At 47.0% G+C, this 11,360-nt stretch overlaps 1 protein-coding gene across 4 annotated transcripts in view; it reads left to right on the top strand.

Annotated features, from left to right (window-relative positions):
* Nucleotides 1–560: 560 nt before the first annotated feature.
* Nucleotides 561–11,360, top strand: part of MYB (MYB proto-oncogene, transcription factor) — a 37,038-nt gene continuing 26,238 nt past the window's right edge. The window contains exons 1-2 of one of the 4 annotated variants that reach the window (XM_028723487.2): nt 561–1,659; nt 9,077–9,194. In XM_028723487.2, the coding sequence (XP_028579320.1) occupies nt 1,637–1,659; nt 9,077–9,194 (141 nt within the window). In that variant the 5' untranslated portion in view covers nt 561–1,636. The remainder of the gene's footprint in view (nt 1,660–9,076; nt 9,195–11,360) is intronic. The other 3 variants (XM_028723485.2, XM_028723490.2, XM_028723489.2) reach the window with 3 other exon arrangements.

The following is an 11,360-nucleotide window of genomic DNA, read 5'->3' as shown; positions in this document are numbered from 1 at the left end:
AAAGATCTTAAGGGGGGGGGGGTAACCTAAGGGGACAAAAAAAACCCCAAACCAGCCCAGTCAGAACTGAGCATTCTCAACGGCCATCAAACGGTGGCTGATGGCTGGAAATGTTGGGGAACAGAAAACGAGCAGTGCTGGTAATGAAATAGAATATCCTGGAAGAAGGCAAAGAATCATAGAATTGTAGAGTTGGAAGAGACCCTGAGGTCTCTACTAGTCCATCTCCCTGCAATAAAGGAATAGGCAGGTGCCCCATACCGGGATCGAACCTGCAGCCTTGACGTTATCAGCACCACGCTCTTTCCAACTGCGTATGGCTGACTGGAATAATGAAAAGCAACACTCCACCCTGCAATCTTTTGTCGTAGGTCCCACTTGTATGCAGAAAGTGCAGAAACTTGGATGTGCTGGTGTCTTGCATTGCATTTCCCCTCTTGCATTACAGATATATGCAGAAACTGTCTCCCACTGTGCACTCCACAGCTACTCCTAACACATGTGCAACGGGTGCCTTTTAGCAAAGGCAACTCCTGGGCTGCAACAATCCGGATGGAAGGTATGATTTCAAAACACTGGAAGCAGTCTGTCAGCCTCTAAATACAAAGAAAGCGCAGCCTGCTGCAATCTCCTCCCAGGAGAGTATATTTGCAAGCCTGCTCTCAGTAAGCCTCAGATGGGGTTGCCACCACCTTTTCTCTCTCTCCCCCTCCCCCCGGCAGAATTTGTAACCTGCAGCATTTCCAGTGCCAGGCAAAAATTCAACAGGTCGCTTTTCTCAACAGAAAGGTGGCACTGCACCTGTTGGATGCCTGCCTGCCTGCCGTTAAAAGTCATAGAAGCCCTGTAAAAAAATATTAAAAAACTAGCGACATTACCGTCCACCTCCACCCCGCAAAAAAGACAGGTGGACCTGGCGGAGAATAAGTTGCAGCTTAGAGCTTCCTCCTTGGCAAGCAAAACGGGCAGAGCGCCAGAGGAAGTTTGAGCCCAGCCGTCTCCTTATGGAGGCCACGAAGTGGGTGAGGAGAGAGCGAAGCGGGCTCCCCTCGTGGAGCCTGGCATGGCGCCTCCCAGCCACCCCGGCTCCACGAGCAAGCCCGTGCTCAGTTGGTCCGGCGGGGCTGTGCTCTGGCGGGGTGTGTGTGTTTGTGTGCCTGTGTGTGTGTGTCAGCAGGACACGTCTCGGCTGCGCGGGACTGTGCAGCAAAAGGCGCCTCTCGCGCCTGCCCGCTCTCCCCCTCGAGTTCAGCTCCGGGCTGCTGCCGCCGGCGCCGCCTCAGCCGCGCGCGCTTCGAGCCACACACAGAGCCGAATGGGCTGGAAGGACTTCCTCCGTGCCAGTAAGACCCAGGGCCAGCGGCTGGAGAAGCGCCTGCGCACTGCAGGGGCGCCAGATTTGGCGGGAGGGGGAGTGTCCAAAAAGCCCTTTGTTTGATGGCATCTCTGTTTACAGAGTTTACTCTTTCATCTCAACCTGTTTCCTCCTCCCCTCTCCCGCTCCTGAGAACTTTGCGGCGGAGGAGCTCCTCTTAAGCGGCAAGAAACGCCAAGCACCTCTTCCAGCAGCATAAAGCCCTCTCCTCCCCCACCCGCCCACCTACTTTTCGCCTTGCCCTCAGTGACTAATGCAAGGATGGCCAGGAGACCTAGGCACAGGTAATAAGAACAAGAAGGGGCAGAAAAGCAAACCCCTTCGCAACGCCAATGCATTTCTGCCTGTCTGTCTCTCCTCTTTCTGTGTGTGCGTCTTGTCTTGTCGGGCTGCTTTTTTGGGGAGGGGGAAACTCTCGCAGTGTCAGAGAAGAAAAGAAACTCCCCAAGCTTCCAGGAGGGCGAGAGCTGCAGCAGTTCTTTTGCACACCTGTCAGAGCGTGCATTAAAACGGGTGCCTTGCAAGAAAGCGCAAGGCTGCATCAGCAAAAGTTTAGCAGCTTACTTTCCCCTTTGCAAGCCACATCCCTCCGCTCCCGGTTGCGAGTAACTTAGGAGTTAAGGAAGAATCGATTATTTGCAATGAGTCGCGCAGGTTTGTGCAGTGAAAGGCGTGTTTTGTGTGTCGTGCGCGAGAGGGTATTCCTCCCAGGCTACGCGTTGCACGTGTGGGCCCAAATAATTAAATAAAAAGGTTCAGGCCCGTTCCTGGCTTGCCAATGGGACCCGCTGCCTCCGGCGATCGCGACGGGCGTCCCCGTTCCGCGATCGTTTGGGGCCGGAGCAGGCGAGCAAGCAGCCCGCTGGAGGTAAGAAAAGGGTGTAAAAATGTCGGAGTGGCTTAGCTTGCAGGTATTTGATCCCTGCGTCCATTCGTCTCATTCATTCTCTGTGGTTGTGTCAGGTGGATGACAGGCTGCGTGGAAGGGAGACCCAGCTCCCTTTTTGTGAATTTGCCCGGCGTGGTGTTTCGGGACTCCAAACTCAGCTTCCTCCCGATAACCCCTCTTTTAAAAAATGGATATGTGTATGTATGTATGTATGTATGTATGTATGCTATATATGCATCCCAAAAGCAGTGCTGTGCAGTGTGGCATTCATTAATGCACACGCTGTTCTCCGCAAGCCCGAGCGTTCTTTGCAGCAACGTGTGGAACAACTTTGGCTGGAGAGGAGGATGCAATGGGAGGGAAGGGGAGAACGGGCTAGGGGTGCTTGTCAAGAACTGTCACTCGTTTTGCTAATGTTGACCCAGATCTTGCATGGCAAGAAAGACAAGGTCGCCTGTGTGTCTTATGGAGGAAGCCTCAGTCGTCCTGTGCTGGGAAACGTTGTGGCTGTGGGGTAGTGGAGGTGACTCTGGCTACCCGGCGCTGCTCCTTTCACCCTCCGCTGTTCGTGGCGTGCAGCAGCAAACTGGAAGGGCCAAGCAGCGCCTCGTGGTCTGCAGAAACGCTCACAAAGTGCAGGATTGTTTTCCAATTATCTCGGGACAGTCGCTCCACGTGGAGCCAGAACTTGCCTTTCTCTTTCGCCGTGTAGCGCCAGCGATTATTCCCCTCCTCCCTTTCTGCCCGCGCTCTCTCCCCTCCTCCCTTCCTTTCCCCTTGGCACGGAAAGCAAAGTCCTAGCTGCTGGGGCTCACGCTGAAGTTTCCCTTTTCTCTTTCGGTTCTTGCTAATCTAATGCGAAAAGAGAATAGGCAGGCGGCGAGAAAACGGGTCGGCGCGGGGCATGCGTGCGCTCGCGATTGTGTGCAGCCGAAGTTGCGAGTCTGGGTCACAAAAGCGACTTCGGCGGCCCTGGGTGACGCACCCGGGGTGCCCCGCTTCTGCCGAGCCCGGGCATTGCCGCGCGCGCCGCGCCGCCCAACCAGTTCGCTTCCTTCCTGCAGAGCGGCAGCGCGGGGCGGGGGGAACTCGTGGGGTTTCTTCCCAGCTTTGCCTTGGCAAAGCGCAAAGTTTTGGGTTGGGAAGAGTTCGAACCGTGCCTTACAAAAAACACTCAACGCCGGATTTTTATTTTTTTAAATGATGGTAATAATGCATCCTGTACAGGAAGGAGTTGTATTAGTGTGTGAAGCATGAATGGGACTCCGCAAGGCGGGGAGTTACGATCTCTTGCACTCCGGGCGGGGAGAGCAGGCGATGATGGATCCCCTGTTGGCGAAGGAGGGCGAAAGAGAAAGGGGGGGAAAGCCTGGGGCTTGCTTCCCCTTGCAGCACCTGGCCGGAGGGCTTAGCGTGGTGAAATCGCGTCAGAGCAACGGCAGGGGCTGCCCTTCGGTTGGCTAGCGCGGTGCTCGCTTTTTTTCTCTCTCTTTCAATCACAGTGTCAGCGATAGTAGTAATAGTAGTAGTAGTAAAGCGCCAGCAACAAATCACTTCCTCCCCGCCCCTCCACCCCTCTCTCCTCCCTTCCTCTCGTTTGAATTGGTTGCACAATTTGGTTTCCTTGGCAAAAGAGTAGCGCTCGCGCGTGGAGCCTTTCAGCAAAACTTAGCAGGTGGGGTGCTCTTAACTCTTTAGGTTCCTTCGGCCTGACACGTCATCTCAAGCGAAGGTACACTGAGCAGTTTATTGCGCTGGAAGGAAACGAGAGAGGCAGATCTGGTGCTGGATCCACTCTGTTTGAAATGTAAAAGATGAGCTGCAATGCTGCTAAACAGGATGCAGAGTTGGTTTGAAATTCGAGGCTGCAGTAAACTGGCAATTGAGATATTGCAAATGGGTCATTAGCAATAGGTTTTTCTAATACTGCATTGAAATACAGTGCAGTTTCTGAGTTTTATTGTAAACACACTGGGGTTTTTTTTTATTTTGTAAATTTTTTAGGGACTGTCAAGTATTACGTGGCATAAATAAATGAATAACTCAATTCTCCTTTCAAAAGGGTGAATGGGGCTTATAGACTTGCAATGGCAACATTGCAAAAAAACAAAAAAACTTGCATGCATGTGGAGAACCAGTCCTGCAATTCCAGGGGGTTGGACTAGATGACCCTTGTGGTCCGTTCCAGCTCTACAGTTCTATGATTCATACATACAAACATACATAATTTTATTAGTATGCTGCCTTTCCATAGCTAAAACCATGCTCAAGTTGGCTTACAACATGAATAAGCCCCCGTTTATTCATTAAGCACATTAAGTTTCATTGCTTACTCCCAGCTGAAAGCAGTGGGAGTTACTGCTACATAGGATGGGGCTATTAGTCACTCAAATAGTGACCTAATCATAAAGGCCCAGATTTAGATAAAGGTAGTTATGACAGTTATATTGAAATCAGCAAAACTATACTCAAAGCTGAATTAAACTGTACTCTGGGTTTCAATGGGACAAACAGCACCAGCCTATGTTTGCATATCCAGAAGCAATGCCCTCTGTTCATAAGATTCCAGCTTCATGTCTTAGTATTCCGTAGGAACCCAGTCCAGCTGCTTAACTGGGGTTTATTAAACTACGATTCAAGGTTGCTTGCTCACCAAGGTTTGTAGCTGATTTATAAACTGTTAACCATAGCATTATGTGTGAACTCAGACCTCCACATTAACTACAGTGATACCTCAGGTTAAGTACTTAATTCGTTCTGGAGGTCTGTTCTTAACCTGAAACTGTTCTTAACCTGAAGCACCACTTTAGCTAATGGGGCCTCCTGCTGCCGCTGTGCCGCCGGAGCCCGATTTCTGTTCCTATCCTGAAGCAAAGTTCTTAACCTGAAGCACTATTTCTGGGTTAGCGGAGTGTGTAACCTGAAGCGTATGTAACCTGAGGTACACTGTACAGTTAAGGAGCCGCCACTGCCTAAAATCTAAAGTGAAGAGCTGCTCTTCCTGGCTTGTGTTTTCTTTAATCTTGTTGAGGTTTTTTTTATTGACTTGCCTAAGATCCAAGACAAACCGCTGCCTTTCGGAAATTCCCCCCGGACGTCAATTCCGCCTTTGAAATGGCAGTCCTACCATTAGCCATGGCTTTGCATTATGTGTCCTGTAATCATGCTAACTCTGCCCCTTCCCCAGCGCTGTTCTTGTTGACCAACTTGTGGAGGGTGGCTGACTGCAACATGGAGCCTTCTATACTCAGATACGTTCCTTGAGTATTTTGTAGCCCTAGAAAACAGGGTTCTAAAAGGTGCAGGGATTGAACATGCTCATCCCTTTGCATGTTTCCTGATCACAGTCAGAGGAGGGCTATAGCATATGACTGGTGATGGGAGTTCTCAAGCTACTTTTTGAGAAAAGGAACACAGCGGAATATCTGTTATCAGTAGCAGCCTGTGTCGTGAGGCATAGCCATGGATCTTTCCTGACATCTCTGCAGCTTCCCTGGGTGGCAGCAAGATGAAGGCCGTGCAGGAACAACCAGTGGAACCAATCTGGCATTCCTGCCAGTTTGCCTGCACAGCTCCAATCTCACTGTCACCCTGCACAACCCTGTCCAAGTAAGCTCCATCTCACTGGTGTCAAGAGGGCAGCTGCACCTCATGGCCTGGCCCACTACTGTGCATTACTTATTTATTGCATCTGAACTCTGCTTCTTAGCCAGGATTGCCTCCCAAGGCAGCTTACAATTAAGCCCATAACAGGCACATAATGTAGAGATGTGTTGGTGTTGTGGAAGACAGACTGTTCTGGCCTCTGGTAATTGGTGATGCAATCGCTGGGGCTTGTAGCATGGAGATACCTTTAAAGCTGTAGGACTGTACCCTCAGTTTTTAGTTACTTGCTTAGCACTTTTAGATTTTTTCAAAGCCCCGTAAAGTGACTCGCCATCATTTCATTTTTATGCATGGGAAATTGAGGCTGAGACCCAGGCATCTTACCCACAGCTATGAGTGATAGCCAAGCTGCATGACCAGCAGTCCTACATGATGTATCTGTTGCAGAAATGTGCCACTTTAGATTTATGGTTAGAGATTTAATACCAGGGCTCACCCGGATAACTTTCTCCCTGCATGTACAAAGCTAATGTGCCATGGTGAAAGGTTCTTCTAGGGTAAGCATGGGGAGCATTGCAGGTGGTCAAGGATGATGGGAGTTGTAGTCAGCAGTATCTGGAGGGCCAAAGATTCCCCACAACTGTTCTAGGGTATGGTAGTGATTAATAAAACATACTCACCAGGGATAGATATGGGGAACCTGTGACTCCAGATGTTGCTGGAGTGCAGCTCCTATCCTCCTTGACCATTGACCATCCTTCCTGGGATTGATAGGAGTTGGAATCCAACAACAACTGGAGGGCCACAGATTCCCCTCCCATGAAAACATGATGTTCAATGTACCTACATTTTGAAATTGAGCAGTCTGGTAGCAGGTAGTCTGCTGATGGTGTTTTTTATCTCCAATAATGTGCCCGAGTTTGAATCCAAATTTAAGGTCACGGCTTACTTGATGAATGGCATGTAATAGTTTAGTGATGGGAGATCCTAAGACAGGGATCACCAGCCTAGCACCTGTGGGAACCATGGTGTCCATAAATGCTTTTAATGGTGCCCCTGGGAAGGTGCTCCAAACTCTGAACATTTATTTATTTATTTAAAGTCTCTAGCCGCCCTAGAATGAAAGTTGTGGAGCAAAATGTGCAGGTGCTTTCTGAGCAATTTCTGTGAAATGAAAGTGAGTGTGGTGTGGCCACCTTGTATCTTTTTCCTGGTACTGAGTCATATTCCCTGTTGCAGCAACACTGCAACAACATACAGCAACAACATTGGTGTGTGTTTGTTTGCCTGTATGTAAAATCAGTATTGTGTGACTCCCACAGTCAGGACCTGCAGGACATATCTGACTTCCTCTGCTTAAGCATAAGGGTATTGGGGATGTCCATCGCTCCAATTTTGTGTTGTGCCACACATACCCATAGCAGTTATTTTGTGCTAGGCATCCCCAGGATGCTCTCAACATTTGAAATGTGCTCACTGGTCTAAAAAGGTTGGTGACCCCTGTCCTGAGATATGAGTTGAATAGGTGACTTAGATTTTCATGAGCAACTCTCAATTTAAGCAGATGTATCTCTGTAGTTTTCAAAATCGACTTCTGATTTTTCATATAGTAGTGTAATGTCTTTGGCATTCACCACATGCCATGTGTTCTACTGATAAAAACAATGATACAATTTTTATCTGTAGAACATCTGGCGTACGGTACATCCTTAAAGGTGAAAATTCCTTTCACCTTTATTTGGAAACTGTGGTAGCAGAAAAGAAAAGCTTGATACTACATCTACTAACATGCAACCCTCAAGGCACTGCTTCTGAGTAATCCTATTTACTCTCCACCTGTGTAACTAGCTGAGGCTCCTAGCCATTAATTCCTGTTCCGGTGTTTGTCAGGATTGCTTTAATAAACTCCCCCCCCCCCCCCCAAAAAAAAAAAACCACATGCTTAAACTGCATCTGAGGTCTATCCCATTCACATATCAGCATAATTAGCCATAAATCATCCGTGTGTTCTTTTCTACTGCACTTACAGTTAGTATGCGGAGGTTTCAAAAGTTATGTTTATGTTATAAAGTTAGAAATAAAACATTGCACAATAGAAATGAAGTAAGGCCATTTGTGTTGCAACACACTTTGTTTTAACTTTACTGAACTCGATGGGTTAAACTGGATGTTTGTGATTGTTTCCACTCACTGCTGCCTTGGGAGAGATCTGGGTTCAATCAGCAGCTGAAAATACCTCAGGTGGACTAGAAACAAGACAACTATTTATAATTAAGTAATGTGACTGTTCACTTCAGTGCTGTGAAGTTTTCAGATTGTGCATTTGTCCTCAAGTTATAGTTGTAGTCGGCCATGAATTGTGGACTTGTTGGTACTGCTCTTCATTTACAAAACAGCCTGATCGCTTGATGTCTGTACATTTCATTTGTTTTGAGAAGCCTTTGCCCTCCGATGTTCATTGGGTTGCTGTTCTGTGCATTTGTGCAGCCTGAGCCTGTGCATGTTTATTTGGAAGCAAGTGCCACTGGATTCATTGGGACTTACTTCCTTGTAAGGGTGTTTGGAGTTGCAGCCTTACACCTAAGTAAGTGTGCAGGTGAAATGCAGCTTTCCTTGGCATCAGTCAAGTTGAACTCAGCACGGCTTCTGAATCAGTGTACATAGGATCAGGCTATTAGTCTTTTCATTATTTGACAAAGTATAGTATTGAATGTATTTCCTTTTAAAAATACCCAGCCCTTCAGCATTTATCACCTGGGAGTTGAATATGCAAGCTTCTTTATCAACTGTGTGAAAGCATAGAGCATTCTTCAAGTGATCTGGCATAAGTTAAGGATTTTGAGTATGTACTTGGGCAAAGGACACAGCCTCCGTTCTCTTTATTGTCCTAAACATTGCGTTTTAATTTGAAACCATCATTGGTTGAACAGCTGCCAAGTGTGTAATTTGCCACTGATCTAACTGTATGAGCAGGTCTAAACATGCACAGTAATAAGAAAGTTGCCAACCTTTTGCTTGTATCTGTGGATACCAAAAACAGCAGAACCAGTTCAGAATACTAGGAACAGAATGTAGAACAAAATCTTGCAGTGCAAGTTTCCAAACAGTTACCCTCATAACCTTTTAGTTTTAGTTTTTTGCAAATCCTGTCATTCTAAACAGCTTTGCATTTTACCCTGTTTTGTCTTTGTGCTCTGTTTCTCCAGCATATACAGCAGCGATGATGAGGATGAAGACCTGGAGGTATATGATCATGACTATGATGGTCTGCTGCCCAAGGGTGGAAAACGCCATTTAGGGAAAACACGGTGGACCCGGGAAGAGGTAAACAGCTGAAAAGTTCAGGGCAGACAAATAGAAGTAGTATTTCACACAATGCATAGATAGAATGATATAATTCAGTACTTCAGGATGTAGCAATGACCACTTAAGCTGGATGACTCTTTAAAAGGTGAATTACAAGAAGCTTAAGTGAGGATAGGGTTATCAATGGCTGCTAGTTGGGATGGCTATATTATCTCCAGAAGGCGCTATACTTCTGAATAGCAGTTGTTGGAGAACATGAGTGGGAGAGTGTCATTGTGCTCAGGTTCTACGTATGGGTTTCCCATGGGCATCTGGTTGGCCACTGAGAACAGAATGCTGAACTAGAAGGGCCTTCAGTCTGATCCAGGAAGACTCCTCTTGTGTTTCGTATGAAAGGTGTGGATAAAACTCCTAGTCTCAGTTGTCTTGGACTTCTCCTAAGTACAAGAATAGAAGCTGCTTCCTCTTAAGAAATGTGAGCCTAGGCCTGTTAAAATTCCTTGTCAACTGCCTTGAGTAGGCCTGTACCTAGAAAGGTAGCTTTGTTTTTTTGTTCTGAAAAAGTAAATTTGAAAGCAAAGGACAATAGCCAATTAAATCCTCTGAAGATTTCTTTTTGGGGAGGGGGTTTTATAGGTGACTTCTTGGGGGGAGGGGTGGAAAGATTGTTTGGGTTATATCCAAGGAAGCTTGCACAAACAAACAACATATTTTGAAGGGAAATCCTTATGACATGTATAAGTTTACTTGCGAAGCAGCTTGCCTGGTGGGGCGGAGTCTCAGTGCTAGCTTCCCGGCAGGTGTTTCATTGCAATGCAGGTGCACCAATGGTGCCAACTGGGCACTCCTGCTGGAGCATCCACACTAGGTGCCTCGTCCCTCCACCTCCTGGTAAGCAGCAATGACGCACCTGTTGAGAAGCTAGCACTGAGCCTCTCCACCCCCACTCCTGAGAAAGCCGCTTCTGGTCTACTTCATTCATTGCTACTCAGTAGTTGCTCTTATATGGTCATCGGATATTTTTGATGTAGCTATTATGGCATGGAATTGGAACAGATGAGGGACACCCAGGAGCAATGGAAGTAGGAAGAGGAGGTATGAGAAGCATTAATAGAGTCGTATTTTCTCTCCCACTTGGGAGCACAATGTGCGCACACACACACACCGCCAACCCTTCTTCATTGAAGGCAGCAGAGCAGCAATCACTCCGTTGACTTATGTGGAAAGGGGAAGGTACTGGGATGGGGCACACCCACACTTCCTTTTGTGTTATAAGGCCGTATTTGTAGCCATAGCACAAGACCTATATGTGGCCAACTGGTCAACTATGCCATACAAGTTTGCAAACTGGCATGCTCCTGAGCTGAAGTTATCCAGGGCCATTGAAAACATCACTAAACATTCTTTGCTCTATAAACTTATATAGGGCTGGGTCGCACTGTTTCATAAGGTCAGGTCATGAAGTAATGAAGCGTGGACATACTAAGGTTGCCCTTTGGCTCTCTTTGGTTGATATCAGTGTCATCGCTTCATGTTTCTAATGGTTGCTGCATGAGGAACCAAGATAGCAATGCCTTATAGCAGATAGATGAGCAGAAACTATGGATCCTTTCTAGATAGGCCATCAACCTCCAGGCTTTGCAAGAGAAGTGATAGGGGGGTTGCTTCCATTCTCGTACTCTTTCTGTGGTCACTAATGAGAAAGAAATATATAATGAGACTGTTAAAGAGTTGGGAACTACTAATTTAGTCAGGAGCTATTAAACAAAAGTGTTGAAAGGCTGATCCCTTACGAAAGACCCCAGAACCATTTGTTTAATATACTCCAAACCAGTAGGACCCACTGGAGTTTCTGAACAACCGAACTGCATATCTGGAACAGCAGCTCTTAAGATACTGAAGAACTATGGCTATCTACCACCCAGTCTAGTTTTCAATATGTTATCGCCTTTTTGGAAAGCAATCAAGCACAGTGCAACCTGGTCTCATTACTTTCAACAGAGATTACTAATAGGTAAATGTGAACAGGATAGCAGTCTAAATGTGAGAGTTGAATACACAGAACTAACTCCCACTGAGTGGGCTTTCTCCCAGGTAAGTGAATATAAGCCTCAGTTATGTTTTCACACTCTGTCACTCATATATTTATTTTCAGCATAAGCTTCTGTACTGGGGAAAAGAATC

This window comes from Podarcis muralis, chromosome 3 (assembly GCF_964188315.1).
Source record: "Podarcis muralis chromosome 3, rPodMur119.hap1.1, whole genome shotgun sequence".
Classification (NCBI taxonomy): Eukaryota; Metazoa; Chordata; class Lepidosauria; order Squamata; family Lacertidae; genus Podarcis; species Podarcis muralis.
Note: the sequence above shows the minus strand (reverse complement) of the source record. Positions and strands in the feature narration are given on the sequence as shown.